Source organism: Spermophilus citellus, assembly GCF_964194105.1.
Source record: "Spermophilus citellus genome assembly, chromosome: 10".
Taxonomy (NCBI): Eukaryota; Metazoa; Chordata; class Mammalia; order Rodentia; family Sciuridae; genus Spermophilus; species Spermophilus citellus.
Genome location: NC_138197.1, coordinates 68,733,085 through 68,752,557, shown reverse-complemented (window position 1 = coordinate 68,752,557; position 19,473 = coordinate 68,733,085). Strand labels below are relative to the sequence as shown.

At 44.4% G+C, this 19,473-nt stretch overlaps 1 protein-coding gene across 1 annotated transcript; it reads left to right on the top strand.

Annotated features, from left to right (window-relative positions):
- Window positions 1-8,903: 8,903 nt before the first annotated feature.
- On the top strand, window positions 8,904-16,840 carry RND1 (Rho family GTPase 1). The gene is made up of 5 exons (XM_081310107.1): window positions 8,904-9,108; window positions 9,850-9,937; window positions 12,577-12,686; window positions 13,546-13,680; window positions 15,814-16,840. Exons 1-5 carry the CDS (start codon window positions 8,989-8,991, stop codon window positions 16,057-16,059), a joined length of 699 nt encoding a protein of 232 aa, XP_081166233.1. The 5' UTR covers window positions 8,904-8,988; the 3' UTR covers window positions 16,060-16,840.
- Window positions 16,841-19,473: the final 2,633 nt, after the last annotated feature.

Below are 19,473 nucleotides of genomic sequence, written 5' to 3'. Positions count from 1 at the left end.
CTTCAGCACCACATAAAAATAAAATAAAGATGTTGTGTCCACCAAAAACTAAAAAAAAAATAAATATTAAAAAAAGTTCTGTCTCTCTCTTTAAAAAATATTTATTTATTAGTTTTACATGGACACAATATCTTTATTTCATTTTTATGTGGTGCTGAGGATCGAACCCAGTGCCTCATGCATGTTAGACAAGTGTTCTATCTCTGAGCCACAACCCCAGCCCCAAACCTATTTGGATTTTTTTTTAATAATTTTTTTTTTGAGAGAGAGAGAGAGAGAGAGAGAAAGAGAGTTTTTTTAATACTTATTTTTAGTTTTCGGCGGACACAACATCTTTTTGTATGTGGTGCTGAGGATCGAACCCGGGCCACACGCATGCCAGGCAAGTGCGCTACCAGTTGAGCCACATCCCCAGCCCCTGTTGTTGTTGTTGTAATAAGGATTTAACTCAGGGCTGCTTAACCACTGAGTTACATCCCTAGTTCTTTGTATTTTTAATTTTGAGACAGGGTCCCACTAAATTGCTTAGGGCCTCATTAAGTTGCTGAAGCTAGCCTTGAACTTGCAATCCTCCTGCCTCAGCCTCCGGAGTCACTGGGAATTACAGGCATGCACTACTACACCTAGCTAATCTATTTAGAGACAAAAAAAAAAAAAAAAAAAAACAACAAACAAAACTCCTTCTAGTCATTTTTCTGTCATAGTGTACTTACCTTACTTTTGCAGGTGGGAAATCTAGGGGCAGGAGCAATATGGGGAGAATTATACTCGTGCCCATCTTTGCTAGATCAAGAAGGAGCTAGAAGAGCCCAGAGAGGGGAAGCAATATCCCCAGCAATGATGTAATGGAGGGTTAAAAAAAAAAAGTAAGGTGATAGAGGGTGAGGGAGTTGGCACACCAGAGTATGAGGAGTAGCTGGACCTGAAAAACTGGAGGACTGGCTTAGGATTGGCATAATTTCCCAGCTCACTCCTGTGTCTCTGAGGTCAGTCCTCTTGAGGATTTCCCTAGCACAAAACTTCCTCTACTCACCCAACAAGACCACATCTTGGTCTTGGCCAAGCCCTGGGTGGTGGCAAAAGAAGGCAGGAGGGCCACACAACATGGTCTATAGAGTGCCTGCCCTTTGGGTGGCTAGGCTGAACTCCCTTTGGCCACCTTATGCACCTTTCTGCCTTCCACACCCACTTACCAGGTCAGCCCAAACCAGACAGGACACAGGCTGCTTCAGGACCACTCTGTTCAGTGCCTCCCTATTTCTGCTGTGACCCCATCCTTGTCTATTTCCATATGTCCCTTTTAGTTCTTAGTCCACCTCAGGTGGCTTGCTTTTCAAAATTTTTATTTTATTTGCTTTCAAATTATTTATTTATTTGATTGACTTTTGTCTTTTTTCTCCTTTACCTACATTTATTTGCACACACAAACACACACTTCCACTGTATACAATGATCTTCTTCCCTAGAACTCCATCTCTTTCTTCCAAGTCATCCCAGTCCTCTAGAACGTTCCCTATACTTTGGCCCAGCTCTCAGTATCCTATTCTTGATTTGTATTCCATGTCACTGCTACTTAATCTAAGAAGTTTTCCTGGAGGATTCTCTTCTTGCCTTTATTTTCCCCTTCTGCTTTGTGCCCAGCTCCTGGGAAGAGGAGCAGAAGAAGAGCTGAGAAGGAGGAAAGCAGCCCCTGATAGCCAGGAACTGGTGGGGCACTTTCAGTGGTGCTTTGGTCTTCTCCTGTTAAAGATGAGCCATTTCACAGAATACCATCATCAGGAAAGGCCACTCTAGGACCAAAATAGATTGAGATGAAAGCAAGAGCTTTCTGTAATAATATCTGAACAAAGACAAAAACCACACACACACACACACACACACACACACACACACAAATCCTGAACATCCATCTATCTTAGCTAATCTGAAAGAATGTTGCTTCTTTACCAATCAAAGCTTTAGTCTTGCTTCATTCTCTGTCTCCTAGATAAAGGTTAGTAAGAAATCCCACTTTCTGACAGCATCCAATCCAGAGCAAAGCCTGACTTCCTTGATCTCTCTCCAAATCACCAAAACCTAAGTTCAAATCCCAAGACCTTCCTAATAACTTTTTACTGAGTGTGCCTCAGTTCTGCTGTGGTGTGTGTTCTTATTGAAGTGAGTCAATAAATGCAATTTTGTTCAACTATAAGTGTCTACTAGTGGTCTTTGGCTATAGGGCATTAACAATCAAGAACGAAGTATAGGTATATTTGTTGATGTTTCTTTCTCTTTTTTAAATTAAAAAAAAATTTTTTAGTTATACATGGACACAATGTCTTTATTTTGTTTATTTATTTTATGTGGTGCTGAGGATCGAACCCAGGGTCTCACACATAAGAGGCACGCACTCTACTGCTGAGCCACAATCCCATCCCCTCTTTTTCTTTTTTTAATACATATATTTTTAGTTGTACACAATGTCTTTATTTTATTTATTTATTTTTATGTTGTGCCTTGCACGTGCTAGGCAAGTGCTCTACTGCTGAGCCATAACCCCAGCCCTTGTTGGTGTTTCTTTAAACTACAAATTCCTGTATCTTTGTACTTGAACTGCTTTTTATGGTATTTTAGCAGTAGATTTTTCCTTCATAATTATGTTCTCAGGCAAACTGTTCTACCCCCGACCCTGAACTGTCCATTCCAGTTGATGGACTGATTCTTCAGTCCTTGGCTATGCTTAGTACCTCCCAACATGAGAGCACCCTCTTCCATGATCACTCCTGTTGTTCTTGATCTTCATTACCCACCAGGCTTCTTGCTTGTCTATCCTCTTAGCTGTAAACTCTCTGAAAGCAGGGGTGTGTCTTGTGAGCTTGGTCTGCACTTTAAGTGGATACTCTAGATTAAATAACAGCAGTCAAAAGATCAGGTGTTGCCAAGTGCTAGGGAACAGAGATTCTTGAGATCATAAGAAGTTCTACTGCAGGTGTAGCTCCTGAGTCATATTAAGGGAAGGGGAGAATGGGGTAGGCCCTGCCAGATTTGTGGGAGACAAAGGTGGCAGGGTGCCTAGGAGGTCTTTGCAAGAATCCCTAGGGCAGAGAAAGTACTGGGCTTGTGTACTCTCTTTTAAGCGTCAAAGTGAATTTTAATTTGCTACCATCCTGAATGTCTTTGTGTGTTATGCCACTGTCCTAGATAGGAAATTTATCAGAGTAATCTGAACCAACAACAACACAAAAAAAAGATAGGGCAGTTCTGAGCTTTGAGCACATAGTACACACACACACACACACATACACACACACACACAATCACATTCAGCGAAAAGGGTATTATGAAGATTTAGTCGTTTTTATTTTTACTTTTTTTATAGTAGTAGGGATTGAACCCAGGGGCACTCTACCACTGAGTTACATCCAATCCTTATTTATTTATTTATTGTTATAATGTTTTTCATTTTAGATGGAAACAATACATGTATTATATTTATTATTTTTATGTAGTGCTGAAGATTGAATCCAGTGCCTCACATGTTAGGCAAATGCTCTGACCCTGAGCCACAACCCCAGCCCCCAATCCTTATTTTTTTAATTTTGAGGAGGGTCTCACTAAATTGCTCAGGCTGGCCTCAAACTTATGATACTCCTGTTTTAGTCTCCCAAATAGCTGGGATTATAAGCGTGTGTTACTGAACCTGGCAGACTTAGCAGTTTTTAAACTGTGTTCCCTGGGATTTGTCCCTTGGAAGGACCCAGGAGGGGAGTGAAGACTGGTTGACTTCCACTGCATGTCCCCATTCTGATTCAACCAGTTATGTTTTTCGTCTTTGTTTTGGGATTCTGCATAAAATTGAATTTTTTTTAGTTGTAGATGGACACAATATCTTTATTTATTTATTTTTATGTGGTGCTGAGGATCGAACCCAGTGCCTCATGCATGTGAGGCAAGTGCTCTACCACTGAGCTACAACCCCAGTCCCTGAAATTGAATTTTTAAGAGTTTATATCTATAAAAAACACCACCAAAATAAATAAATAATAACAAACCACCACTGGAGATACAATCAATAAAACTGAGAATATGGAATCCACTACAGAATATAAAACCTAGTTTCTTTAAGAAACGAATGGCAAGGAAACAGCAAAGGAAGGGAGAACCTATAGAATTAAAGTCCATGAAGCTGGCATGGCAGCACACACATGAAATCCCAGCAGCCAGGAAGCTAAGGCAGGAGGATCACAAGTTCCAGGCCAGCCTGGGCAACTTAGTGAGACCCTGTCTCAAAATAAAAAATAAAAAAGTCAAGGTGTGTGGCTCAGTGGTAGAGCACCCCTGGGTTCTATACTTTGTGTGTGTGTTCTACACACACACACACACACTCACACAAAGAAGAAAAAGAAAAAGTCTATGAAATAAAAGCCACATCAACCAAACTCTATGTGTGAACTCTGTTTAGATTCTTATTTGAATGCATCAATATATAACAAAGTCAGAGAAATTTTAACACAGACAGGGTATTTGGCAATATAAATAGTTAAGCTATTTATTCTTTAGCTGCAATAACTGTGTGTGGTTGTTAGCAAAGAGTATTTTTTCTTTTAAAGATAAGTACTGAAATGTCTATGGATAAAATATCTGTCTAAAATTTGTTTTAACCCAGTGGCTCGGGAGGCTGAGGCAGGAAGATCACAAGTTCAAGGCCAGCTTCAGTAAGTTAGTGAAACTCTAAGTAACTCAGTAAGACCTTTCTCAAAATAAAAAATAAAAAGGGCTGGGAATGTTGCTCAGTGGTTAAGTGCCCCTTGGTATGAAAAAAAGGGGGGGGGGAAATTATTTAAAAATCATCCAGTACAGAAGAAGTAGGGGAGCTAGTGCGTGGGGGTAAAAATGAATCAGGATTATGCTCATAATTGTTGGAGCTGAGAGATGAGTACATGGGGATCACTTATTCTTTCTTTTTCTTTTCTTTTCTTTTTTTTTTTTTGAGAGAGAGAATTTTTAAAAATATTTATTATTTAGTTTTTGGCGGACACAACATCTTTGTATGTGGTGCTAAGGATCGAACCCGGGCCAGCGTGCTACCTCTTGAGCCACATCCCCAGCCCACTTATTCTTTCTTTATAAATGTTTTAACATTTCTACAAGAAAAAAAAAACAAATTAATAGAGACTTTATAAAGATGATTTGGAATTGTCTTATTTTTCAAAGTAAGAGCTTTATCAAAATATAATTCACGTTCCATACAATTCACCAATTTAAACTGTACAATTCAGTGGTTTTGCAGTCATTCTCCATTTCCTCCAACCCTACAGCCCTAGGCAGTCACTAATCTACTTTCTGTCTCTTTGAATTTGCCTATTCTGAACGTTTCATATAAATGAATCATATAATATGTGGTCTTTCGTGACTGGATTTTTTTCACCTTGGCATAATGCTTTCAAGTATAACCTTGTCTTGAACTTTTCTGGTCTTAATAGGAAAAGAGCCATCTTAGAGAGTTTTAAATAAAGACACTTGGAGGAGGTTTAAATAAAGTTGGGGCAGGGAACCTAACTCTAAAAAAAGCCCTTTTCTAGTTAAACTCCTCACATCACGTTTAGGGAAATAAGGGCCCAGAGAGGGAAGTGAGTCACCCAAAGGCACACAGCTTAAGGACAGAGCTGAATCCAGTGCCCAGATCTGTGGAACTTTGGCTTCATCCTCTTTTTGTCGTGTCACACTGCCTTCTGACCTAACACACATGCCCGTGCCCCCCACCTCACAACACCTTTCCCACCATGACTCATAGACATGTGATTCTCAAGATATCTCTGGAGACACATCTTGAGACAGCCATGGTGGAGGCTACTCTGTGTCACTGCGCAGACTTTCTGCTACATTTCCATGAATGTAGCCACCCAGGGAAAAGTCAGTGCTGGCATCAGCTCCCAGAATTTCTACCTCAGAGGAATTCAGGAATGGCAATCTTGTTAGAAGGCAGAGGAATCTATCTGCATAGCAGGAACTCTTTTTACTTGTATTGAATGTTTATTTGGAATGGCTGGTGGAAGTTGTATGTGGACAGGTAGACTTGGAGAGAACATAGAGAGAAGCCTAAGACCTTTGGGGTTGCAATTGGAGGGAACCCAGTTAAGCGTTAAGAAGACACATAGGAGGGGCTGGGGATGTGGCTCAAGTGGTAGCGCGCCCTCCTGGAATGCGTGCGGTCTGGGTTCGATCCTCCAGCACCACATACCAACAAAGATGTTGTGTCCGCCAATAACTAATAAATAAATAAATATTAAAAAAAAAAAAAAGAAGACACATAGGAATCCTACTGATGTTTCCTGAACTAAATACAGATGAGACAGAGGGTGGGGAATGGTCAGGTACAGAAGGAGAAGGTCAGGCTGAGGGAAAGGACTCCAGGTTGTGGCAGCTGCTCTGGAACTCTCCCGAGCTACACTATGGGCAGCTCAGAGAATCTGTCAGTTTGCTTTAAAAGGGCAAGAAGAGGACAAATTCCATAGACAGAATATTATCAGAAGGCTGAGGATGAGACCTGGGTGAAGGTCAAGGGAAGAAACTTCCAGAGAGCCTGGGACAGGAAGGTAACCAGCTAATGGTAGCCCCTGAATAACTCTTTTTCTACCCTAGAGCTTCTCTCAGGTAATTGCCATACCTGGAAATGATAGGGCTTAGGAGATGGGCAGAGGGCAGTGCAGGCCTTGGCCCAAGAACCCTCTGCCAAGCAGCTTGAACTTGGAAACCACAGGGTAGAATGGAAGGACACTAGTTAGGTTACATTCTCAAAATAATCTCCACTCTCCTGCTGTCCACAGTGAGCACAGGAAATCTCACTTTGAAAGATCTGTCTGGGCTGGGGATGTGGCTCAAGCGGTAGCGCGCTCGCCTGGCATGCATGCGGCCCGGGTTCGATCCTCAGTACCACATACCAACAAAGATGTTGTGTCCGCCGAGAACTAAAAAATAAAAATATTAAAAATTCTCTCTCTCTCTTTCTCTCCTCTCTCACTCTCTCTTTAAAAAAAAAAAAAGAAAGATCTTTCCGTTTGGGTCTTGGAAGGCTTTTAAACATCCTTCCCTTTCCTTCCTTCCTTCCTTCCTTCCTTCCTTCCTTCCTTCCTTCCTTCCTTCCTTCCTTCCTTTCTTTTTTTCTTCTTTCTTTCTCTGGAGATCATACCCAGGGTCTTGTGCATGCAAGGCAAGTACTCTACTACTCTACCAACTGAGCTATATCCTCAGCCCTAAACATCCTTTATTGTGGGGAAAATGTCCTTGGATAGCAATAGTGTGAATTAAGAGCTCAGATGGAATAAGACCCAGGGCATGTTGCTGGGTGCAGTGGCACATGGCCTGTAATCCCAGCAGCTCAGGAGGCTGAGGAAGGAGGATTGCAAGTTCAAATTCAGCCTTAGCAGTTTATCGATGGCCTAAGCAATTTAGGGAGATACTGACTCAAAATAAAAAATAAAAGAACTTGGGATGTAGTTTAGCAGTTAAGCGCCTCTGATTTCAATCCCTGGTATAGAAAGAAAGAAAGAAAGAAAGAAAGAAAGAAAGAAAGGAAGGAAGGAAGGAAGGAAGGAAGGAAGGAAGGAAGGAAGGAAGGAAGGAAGGAGAAAGGAAGGAAGGAAGGAAGGAGGAAAGAAAGAAAAAGAAGGAAGGAAGGAAGGAAGGAAGGGAGGGAAAAGAAAAGAAAAGAATAGAATAAAAGACCCAGGGCTCCAGAGGTATTAGACTTGTCCAGGTGAAGAGATCTAAAGACAGACTCTGGATTGCTCTCAAATTTGCCCCAAATTGGCTTCTGTTAATCCCTAATCCCCTGGAGGCCTTATTTGGATACCTTGGTTACTGGATAGTCAGTGATTTATATGAGCTATGTATATCCATGGTTCTGTCTAGTAGAGATGCCCCTGAGATGCAAGTGCTCTGAAGGGCAGGGTAGATAGGCAGGATGAAGCTCATTTCAACCTTAGATTACCCTCCAGCTTCTAATCCCAAAGTCCCAGGCCTAGTCTTCCAGGCTGGACTTTAACCAGGTGACACATGTTAGAGTGTTAGTATCAGTTGGTGTCAACCTGGAATTAGACCTGCATCTGATTCATCCAGGAAGTTGAACCCAGACAGCAGAACAAACACCTTTAAGCATCTCCTGCTAGGTCTGGGGTGAGAGGTTGTCTGGCTAACAGAGCATGCTCTGTTGTTTTGCTCTCTTCCTGTGCTTCACCCCCCCCCCCCCACTTGCAGATTCCCTCATTCTCTCTGCCAATCTCTGGTTCAAAAACTGTATGTTTGTTCATTTTGTGAAGGTTATTCCTGAGGGAGAGACTTTAAAAGAGGTACAGCAGGAGAGATTTAAAAAGGGTATCTTCAAAAGAGACTTTAAAAGGGGTACCGTAGGAGCTGATATTGGGAGGCAAAGCCAGAAGTGGGAAGTGGTTTGGATAGGAATTAGATGAAAACAAAGGAGTCAGAGATCTCTGGGGCCATCCCGTCCCTCCCCAATCCCAGATGCTGCTTGTCCATAATTTAGGCAAGTCCTGTTCTCCTCTTGGGACAGTCCCTAAAACTCCATTTTGACTTCACCTTCTGTTTCCATGACTAGCTTATGTTTTTTGTTATCTGGTGGATACTCCGAGATTATTTAATTTTGCTTCAATTCCTCTCCTCCCTCCTAATACAAATACAAAACAGTGTGGGAATCCCCTTTCAAGAGGAAGCAATGGTGCAGCTTTAAGAGAAAGGGAAGGGAGGAAGAGGGCGCTGACTCAGATCCTCTTACTATTGGATGCTGCAGGGGATCCCACCCCAGGGATTGGCTTCGACAGAGTCCGCCTCCTCTTGTGATTGGCTCAACCAGACAGATATAAGGGCACTGTGCCGCTCTCCTGCTCAGTTGGAGGGAGGCAGGGAATTCGGCTGAGCTGGTGTGCTGGGGCACACCTGGCGCAACCCGCTCCTTTCTGAATCCCGAGTCCAAGTCGCTCGGAGACTGCAATTATGAAGGAGAGACGGGCACCCCAGCCAGTGGTGGTCAGATGTAAGCTCGTGCTGGTGGGAGATGTGCAGTGTGGGAAGACAGCGATGTTACAGGTGCTAGCGAAGGACTGCTACCCGGAGGTGAGCTGCCCGTCGCCCAGCCTTTCTCCCTGCTTGCCCACCCGGGGTCGATTCCCACCTGCCCAGGAGAGCCGGCTTCCCCACCCCCAGCCTGCCCCACCCTCAGCTGCTCTCTGGCTGGAGGATTGCCCTGCCTTGGCTTCCCCTGAGACCTGTCCCACTTCTGCCGCCCCGCCGGCTCCTCTTCACCTCTTCACCTATTACATCCCCTCTTTTCTTTCGTCCCTGGAGGCACTGGAGAGTCTGGGGTTTCTTAGGTAATACCTGCCCACACCCTCACTGGCTCCTCAAAGGTTCCATGAGTATGGCTGCAGGCAGAATTCTGTTGCCCTTTTTTGCTGTTCACCTGGGCCAAAAGGCTTGAGGGGAGAATATTGAGGTCAGAATTGGCTTATGGTTCTGAAATTGGGAGAGAAATCTGGGGATGGGAGGAGTGTGTGTGTGTGTGTGTGTGTGTGTGTGTGTGTAACCATCTAGGATATGGGGAGGGGGGCTTGCCCCTGGCTGGGGAAGGGGGCTGTGGTCATCCCTTGTATAGACCCAAGTGCCTGTGCCTCTATAGTCCTTTTTCTTCTGTCCCATGTGTTCCATCCTGCCCCATGTATCCCCTCCTCTGGCTCCTTATCCCCTGACACTTTAGTGTCTCAGAGGGTGGTGAGTGGCTTCTCCTGTAACCAGCACTAATTGGAGGGCTCTGAGGACAGAAGTGCCCAGATGTGAATGCTTCCTCTCTTCTCACAGACCTATGTGCCTACTGTGTTTGAGAATTACACAGCTTGTTTGGAGACAGAGGAACAGAGAGTGGAGCTTAGTCTCTGGGATACATCAGGTAAGGCTATGGTCCCAAATGTCCCTTTCCCACTTCCACTGGTAGTCTGCTGTATGTCTTTTAAAAATTATTTTCCCATTTGGTGGGGAGGAGAATAGGGAGCTGAAAATTCCTTGATTGGGAGTGGGGGCCATTGGTTAAACTCAGTGGAATTGTCCAGGGATACAGAGTGGATATAGCCCAGAAACCGCCAAGTTTTCTGGGTCTAGTTCTATCTTTCAGAGGCTGGGGTGGTGAGGTGAAGTGGCCCATGAATACTCCTGGGGGTAGCAGGCAGGGCTTCTCCATTTCCACTCCCTGCTGCCCTACACACACACACACACACACACACACACACACACACACACACACACGCACGCACAAACACACACACACCCCTACACTGCCCATCCTTGCACACAGCCTTTAATTCCCCAGAGCAAAGTTGAATCAGTCAGGAGGCAGTTCTGCTGGAGGATGTTGGTGGGGCAGGGAGACAAGCCTGCTTTGGGGTGAATATTGCCCAGACTCAGTTTTCTCTCTTGCATTCCATCTTGGGCCACTGCTCAGCCTGCCGCATCTCAGCTCCACTCGTCACACTGCTGCAGCTTGGGGGATGAAGCGATGCATCATCGATGTTTTGGAGGGTGGGGGAGATGGCTTAATCTAGGGCATGGTCATGTTGTGAATAGTGGTCTTCAGGGTGAAGGCTCTGACTATTTAACCTGTTCTGGGGTGAAGTATAAAATGCTGTCTTTTGAAAATGGGAAACAATGTTTTCCCAGGCTCTTAACCCCAATCCTTTAGTGTTGGGCTATCCTTTGCTTTGATTCTGAATCCTTCTCATTTTCTCTTTACCCCCAATCTTTTTTTAATAGACTGGCTCACAGTCAAAATAAGGAGTAGAATTCAGCAAAGAAAGAAAATAAAATCCACTCCGATGCATATTCAGGCTGAGTTTAAAGAGGAACTATAAATCACTAGGGATTTCCTATTATCTGTAAAAAGAATGCCGCCCTACTCCTCCAAAAGCTGTTGTTCTCATGCTCCAATTTTGAGGTCTGAAAAGATTGGAGGTGGGAAGATGGGTATAAAGAAAATGAGACTCTCTTTTCCCAAACAAAAATTCCTCAAGCTGGTATGCTTTCCTCGGTTGCAGTGCCAGGGGCGGGGAGGCAGGGTTTGGATTATCCTGGTCTGTGCTATGCTGGCCTGGATCGGACTAGAATGCAGCTTGGCTGCATGATGTATGGTTTTTATTCTGCTGTACCCTCTCACCTCCCAGTCTTCTCAGAACCTTGCTGCAGCTCATCTCTTTTCACCACTACCGCCCAAAAACCATCTCTCCCCCTCCCTGCTCCTGCCCGCCCCGCCCTCCCCCCCCCCCCCAGTCAGAATGCAGCCCTTGAATCCCCATCCAGATAATGGAAAATCAGCAAATGTGGTCTCTATATCCTGTGTTGCACTCCTGTCCTAGGATTTCTAAAAGGATGAAGGTTATCAGTCATCCTCAGACTCCCTCCTTCAAATGAGGTTTCCATAAGAAAGGCAGGAAGTGGTGTTAATGTGTGGAATGGGGCTTCCACACATTAGGACCAGGGTAACCTGTTCCCATTATTCATTTGCTGGTCTTAGGGGAGGGGGATCGCTTGAGCCAAAATGGAGACCTCCTCCCCTCCCCCTTCCCTGTGCTGCAGTGCTCCCTTTCCTCAGTGCTGCGGTGGTCAGACCCCCATCTCAGAAAGGGACAGGTTGGATTGCTGAAGGAGCAGGCAGCTATCCTAACTCCCCCTTACTTATTTTTTTTTAATGACCAACTCCCCCCACCCCAGCTTGGATTTCCCCCCAGTTTCCATGGCGATTGTGGTGCAGGGAGAGGGGCTGCTTGCTATTCTGAGCACGGATTGTCTGGGTTCCAAATCCGCTACTGTTCCTTCCCCAGGGTGGAGGAGGGCAGGCTCAGCTCCTAGCTTTCACCCCTATCACACCCCTGGGTCTGCGTTGCCTACTCCATCCAATGAAGGATCCTTGCTCTAGCCTCTAAGTGCCCAGCTACTAGTGCTGCTGTCTTTGAGAGTGCTTCCCTCTTAGGAGCCAGGGGTTAGAACTTTCCTTTTACCCTTTGCAATATAAGTTGATTTGGGTGGGTGGGGGTGTGGGGTGCTGAATCCTTGATGCTCTCCCCAGTCCAACTCTTAGAGTTCTGACCCCATGGCAAAATAATAGGGCAGCCAGTTATATAACAGGCTGGTTTTTTTTTTTTTTCCCTTCACTGAGGAGACCCTGGGGCAGAGGAAGGGAGCACAGGTTGGGCAGCAAGCAGACTCCCAAGGAGAACTTAAACAAACCCTGATGCTCCTGCAAGGGTTGGCAGCATCTTTTGGGACTCAGAAAACTAATAGACCTTAAATAAAGCCCACTGTAGGAGATGTACACAGAGTCAAGTTATATTCAATCCCTTTTATTTTGCCCTCTTTCCGTTTTTTAAGACTAAGGAAGATAATAGTCTTACAGAGCCTTCTGGGTTGGGTCCCAATCTTCCAGGCAGCATGCCTGGGAGATGGGTGGATCCTAAGGGATCAAAAATGGTATTCCCAGCTAAGGCCTATAGGGAGGGAAAATGCCATGGTTCACCATCAGCCCTTTCTCCCCTATGCCAGGATCTCCCTACTATGATAATGTCCGCCCACTCTGCTACAGCGACTCAGATGCAGTATTACTATGCTTTGACATCAGTCGTCCAGAGACAGTGGACAGTGCACTCAAGAAGGTAAGGAAGATAAACTACAAACTTGAACTCAGCAAGAGTATTAGAACCCTGGGGACCTTGTCTTCTATTTTTATGTACCATACCATCAAGAAACAGGCCAGGAAAGGCAGAGATTTGCCCGGGTCACACCATTAGCTACAACTCTGTGACTAGAACCTAGGTCTCCTTACCCCTCTACTTTCTGACCATTCCACTATCCCATATTGCTTTTCTAGAAGTCCAGCAAGGGGGGGTGGTGTTGAAGATTCTGGAAATGAAAGACTGACAGAGAATTTTCTGATGCTGTGATTTGAGGGGTGGGGATGGGACGTTTTGGAGGTAGATTCTATTGACCCTTGCCCACTAAGACAGGTGGTTCTGAGCTGGTGCTGATAGGAAATGCCTGTGTCTGGGTGGCAAGATATGCCTATACTGAGGAGTCCCAGGAAACCTTATGGAACTAGCCTAGTTTCCCAGAAGACTCTGTGATTATGTCCTTCCCTTGGGAAGAGATTGGTTGTCTTTCACCGGCTATTCTTGACTTATGAAGCCCTTTGGGTTTTGGGGGGGTAGATCCATGTCCTCTCTGCTTGGCAGGGAGTAGGAGGAGACTGGCCCCTGTGTTCTCCTTGGTGACTGGATTGTTGAGTGAAGGGACAGGCTCTTGGGTCAGCACTCTGGTGCCACCAAAGGCCTCATGGGCAGAAAGGTGATGTAATTAGTGCAGCTGAGATGCTGTGAGTCAGAGGGAGAACTGGGTTGGTGATAATCTGAGTGGTGTGTGTGTGGTGTTGCCAACTAGGCTTCTTCCAGTATCTGTCACTGACTCTCCTTCCTTCCTTCCCTCTTCCTCTTCCCTTCTTCTCACTTGGTGCCTCAGTGGAGGACAGAAATCTTAGATTATTGTCCCAGCACCCGTGTTTTGCTTATTGGCTGCAAGACAGACCTGAGAACAGACCTGAGTACACTGATGGAGCTGTCTCACCAGAAGCAGGCACCGATCTCTTATGAGCAGGTATGTGTATATATGAGTGTGCATGCTGGAGGGTGGGTGGAGAAGGCCACAGGCAGAGGCCTTGATACATGGCCTTTGCTCAAAGTTTCTTGCCATGGCAAGAGGGAATTGGTGTTAGGGGCTTTATCTATAGTTACCAAATTAATCACTTGGATGGTGTGTTGAGTACCTACCTGTTTACCCAGATGTATGCTCTAGGTGAGTAGGTAAACAATTTGTGAGGGTTTTTTTAAAAAACAATACCTTTATTTTGTATTCTTTTTTTTTAAGAGAGAGTGAGGGGAGAGAGAGAGAATTTTAATATTTATTTTTTAGTTCTCGGCGGACACAACATCTTTGGTATGTGGTGCTGAGGATCAAACCCGGGCCGGACGCATGCCAGGCGAGCGCACTACCACTTGAGCCACATCTCCAGCCCCTTTATTTTGTTTTATTTATTTTTATGTGGTGTTGAGGATCGAACCCAGTGCCTCACACATGCCAGACGAGGGTGCTACCACTGAGCCACAACCCCAGCCCCATGTGAGGTTTTTTTAAAATTTTTTAATTTTTAGTTGTGGATGGACCTTTATTTAATTTATTTATTTATAGGTGACACTGAGAATCAGACCCAGTGCCTCACACATGCCAGGTGAGCACTCTACCACTGAGCCACAACTCCAGCCCCCATTGTGGGTTTTTAAGATTGCTTTCTGTAGACCACTTGCAGTGGAATCATTAGAGCTGCCTAACTGGGTGCAGTGGCACAAGCCTGTAATCTCAGCTACTTTGGAGGCTGAGGCAGGAGGATCATTAAGTTCCAGGCCAGCCTGGGCAACTTAGATCTTGTCTCAAAATAAAAATTAAAAAGGGCCGGGAATATGAAGCTCAGTGGTGGAGGGCCCCCAAGTTCAATGCCCAGTATCATGCAGAAAAAAAAAAAAAATCATTAGAGGTCCTTGTTAGAATCTTGAATTCTTGTCTCCCTACCTGTAAAATCACTTTGGAAGCTGAGCGGGTGGCTCACAGTTGTAATCCCAGTGACTCGGGAGGCGGAGGCAGGAGGATCAAAGCCAGCTTCAGCAATTTAGCAAGGTGCTAAGCAACTCAGTGAGACCCTGTATCTAATAAAATACAAAATAGGGTTAGGGATGTGGCTCAGTGGTCCAGTGGTACCAAAAAAAACCAAATCCCTTTGGGAGAAAGACATGAAAATCTACATTTTTAATGAGAATCCTGGATAATTTCTAACACATAGAATCATTTCTTTTAAGCCAGTGTTTCTCATTAGAGTCCTCTGGGAGAGCTCTTAAAAATATTAATGCTAGCTGGGCACAGTGCTGCACCCCTGTAATCCCAGTGACTCAGGAGGCTGAGATAAGAAAATCACAAGTTCAAAGCCAGCCTCCGCAATTTAGAGAGAGACTAGCAACTTAGACCATGTCTCAAAATTAAAAATAAATAAATTAATTAAAAGGGCTAGGGATGGAGTTCAGTAGTTAATCATCTCTATGTTCAATCTATGGTATCCCCCAAAATACACACACACACACACATACATACATAGTCATGCTGGGATTGGGGATATAGGTCAGTGATACAGCATGTGCTTTATATGCATGAGGCCCTGGTTTAGATTCCTAACACCACACAAATAACAACAACAACAAAAAAAAACCAAGTGCCTATACCCTATCCCCCCAAATTCTTATTTACTTGGTCTACGATCACTATAGTTTTAAAAGTGTTTCAGGTGATTCTAATGTGCAATCAGGCTTCACTTGCACAAAATAACCGGCTTAGGAGTTAGAGTTGTAGCTCCATGGTAGAGTGCTTGCCTAGCACATATGATACACTGGATCCAATCCTAAGTACCACCAATAAATAAATTAATTAATTAATTAAAGGCATGTATCCATCTACAACTAAATATATATATGTATATATAAAATAATAATATAAAATATAAATATATATATAAATAATATATATTCTATATATATATAAATATATATAAAATAACCCACTTAGGCTGGTGGTAGGAGACTGGCAGTGGGGTGCCATCTGGAATAATCCTAGGAGTAGCACTTAGAAGTTCACGGGTTTAACAACCATTTTGGACTACAGTATTAATGACTTCACCCCCTCCCTCAGGGATGTGCAATAGCCAAGCAGCTGGGTGCAGAAATCTATCTGGAAGGCTCAGCTTTCACCTCAGAGAAGAGTGTCCACAGCATCTTTCGGATGGCATCCATGGTGTGTTTGAACAAGCCTAACCCAGTGCCCCCGAAGAGCCCTGTCAGAAGCCTCTCCAAGCGACTACTCCACCTCCCCAGTCGCTCTGAACTCATCTCTTCTACCTTCAAGAAGGAAAAGGCCAAAAGCTGTTCCATTATGTGAAGTGGGAGTTGGGAGGGGGAGATAACCCCCCACTTCCTCCCTTAGGGTGCAGAGGCACGGGGAGAGGGAGGATGAGACAATTTAGGACACTGGACATGAGTTTTCAGATGGCCACCGTGAGGGCTTGGAAGGAGACAGGAATGGTATGAGGATGGAGCCAGGCCTGGCATGAGGACCTGACATTGAGCAAGAACCATCACACCCCAAGCCAGACACTAGATTTGGAGGACGTAGCTGCCCCAGTGCCCCTCACTCCAGAGGAAGGAAAGGTGTGGGGGAGTGGGGGGGCATGTTGGCCTCATGGCCTTGGGGGCCTACAGGAGCCTCACCTTCAGCATCATGCCTGTTCCACACAGAGTTTCCATGCAGGCTGGGGGATGGGAGGGGTCCCTGAGCCCTTCTCTTCCCCTCTAAGCAGGTGGCAGAGGAATGGAGAGTGGGGAAGCCAAGAGACAGCTCCCTTGGGAGCTTAGCCCAGGTGCTTTGCAATGAAATCAGAGGGGCAGGGGCTGGTCAGAGCTGATGAGAAGGAAACCTCATCTTTACATAGCCTCATGAAGAGGTGACATCATACATTCACATGCTTCTCACCTAAGTCCCCAGGGTCCAAGGGAGAAGCCCCAGACCCCCTTCTCTTGCAGAGTGTGGGGGTGGTGGTGCTGCAGGGGCAGGGCCGGATGGGGGTCACCAGACTTTTCCTGCTCTTAGGGCAGTACAGCTGGCATTTGTTTTATAGACTCTTGTCTTTGGAATTTGGGGGAGGGGGGAGTGTTTCAATCTGTTATATGTTCTGTGTTTAAAGAAGAAAACCTATTTATTAATGAAAAATATAACACATATAAACAAGTTGACTCTATTTTATTTGTTGTTTGTTTTCTTGATCATTAATAATCAGGGAAACACTTTTCTGGAGCCTTTCTGTGGGTTGCAGAGTGACTACCTTCCATGGTTCCCTAGCACCTCCAACAAAGAATTTCTTCATTTCCCCCATTCCTAGCTTCAAACCCACCCATGTCCTCTTAAGCCAAGAAAGATCTCCTTAGCCCTTAGCCCTTACCCTTTAAGTTCTGGAGAATGCTTTTGTTTTGTTTTTGTAAGGGGGATGGTTGTCCTATTTAGATGGCATCTGGCAGGTACTAGATGACAGTAGCATCCACTTGTTGTCATAGTCAAAACTGTCTCCAGATATTGCTAAATGTCCCCTGCCAAAATTACTTCCAGTTGAGGACTACTGTCCTACAGAATATTGAGGAGAGAGAAAGCAGCTGAGTAGCTGAGTCCTACCCCTAGCAGAAGGTGCAGAGACTGGGCTTGGGTTATAGCTCAGTTGGTAGAGTGCTTGCCTCGAATGCACAAGGCCCTGGGTTCAATCTCCAGTACCCCCCCCCCACACACACACACAGGTGCACAGACTAAGCCAAGGCAGGTATAGACTTCTGAGGTGCCACTTTTGAATTCAAGAACAGGTGACCTCTGTCATTGAACTTTCTTTTTTTTTTTTTTAAGATAGAGTGAGAGGAGAGAGAGAGAGAGAGAGAGAGAGAGAGAGAGAGAGAGAGAGAGAGAGAGAGAATTTTTTAATATTTATTTTTAGTTATCGGCGGACACAACATCTTTGTTTCTATGTGGTGCTGAGGATTGAACCCGGGCCGCACGCATGCCAGGCGAGCGCGCTACCGCTTGAGCCACATCCCCAGCCCATGTCATTGAACTTTCAATTCCAGTTCCTACTGGGTACAGTGGTGCACACCTATAATCCCAGTGACTCAGGAGGCTGAGGCAGGAGGATTGTAAGTTTGAGGCCAGCCTTAGCAACTTAGACAAAAAAGAGGTGGAGATGTGGCTCAGTGGTTAAGTGCCCTGCCTCTGGTTTCAATCCTTGGTATCAAACCAAACCAACCAAAACCAAAAATACATAATTCCAGCTCCTGTTGATTGTAGCTCAGGGGCCTTAACTTTCCTTCTTCTCAATGACAGCTCTTGTTTTCCAAGTTTCATAGTGTAGTGCTGGATTAAAAGTTACTATGTACTTAAGTGCTCAGCACATAAGGGATTTACCTACATTATCAAATTTAACCTTATAAATGATCATAGCTAACATTTGCTATGTTTTTGCTGTGGGCTGGGGGCACTTTTGAGTTGTGATTTATTTCTGTGATTACCCTTTGAAGCACTAGCTACTTCATTTTACAGCAAAATCATTCAGGTTCAAAAGGATTAGTTAATGTGTCAAAGGTAATACAGCTAGAAAGTGATAGAACATGGTTACAAATCCAGGCAATCTGGTTCTAGATTATGCACTCTTAACTATTCTGCTATCCTATCCCGTGAGACAAGAAATATTAATTATCCCTTTTTTATAAATGAGAGAGAAAAACAAGAGGTGTCATATAACATGCACAAGGTCATGCTAGCTAGTAAATATTTGAATCAGGATTCAATCTAGGTCTCACTGATAACTATAATCCCATGCACCCCTTACTGTTGTAGCTAAACAAGAAACCACCAATATTCTTTACTAGTTCTTTACTAGACCCTCCTATCTCCATCTCCAGAGATATATATTTGTGAGAGAAATAGCAAAGTAAGAAAAAAAATTATTCTTTTGTGGGGGGGGGCACTGTGGATTTGCTCTAGGGATGCTTTTCCACTGAGCCACATCCTCAGCCCTTTTTATTTTTAATTTTGAGACATTGTGTAGGGCCTTGCTAAATTGCTGAGGCTGACCTTGAACTTTTGATCTTCCTACCTCAGCCTCCCTAGGTCGCTGGGATTACAGGCCTGTGCCATCACAGCTAGCTACAACAAGTATTATTTAAGTTTAAAGTCTTACATGTGTTGTGAGTACACAAGTACTAGGAGGAATTCTATCACCATGAACTTGGACAATCTTTGTCACCTCTCTGAGTCTCAATTTCCTCATCGTTAAAGATAATGGAGATGGTATTCTGGAAATAGGGAAAAAGCATGGATTCTGAATTTTGAATGTAAATGAATCTGGAGTCGAATTCTGGTGCCATTCTTTTAAATATATGGACTTTGAAAGCATAATCGTCCATCTGGGCTATAATATTACAAAATATCACCCATATCACACTGTTACAATAAACTAAGTAAAATAAGTATCGAATGTTAAGTGTCCATTACTGAGCTGGGCACTTAGAAGATTCTCAAAAAATTCTCAATAAATAGCTCTTAAAGGTTCTAGCTTCCTTGGTTTGATTCTTAGTTGCGGTTCCAGTCTGTGAGTAGAGAGCCCTCTAGTGTTCATTTCGTGTATTACACTCAATAGATAAACTGCGTTCGGTTTTCTCTGCGCTGGAAGAGAAAGCGTGCGTGTCCTAGAGTTACTTTGAACCATTGTGCGTGATGCTCAATGTTTATCTACCTTGAGACCTTGCTTGAGAACTGAAA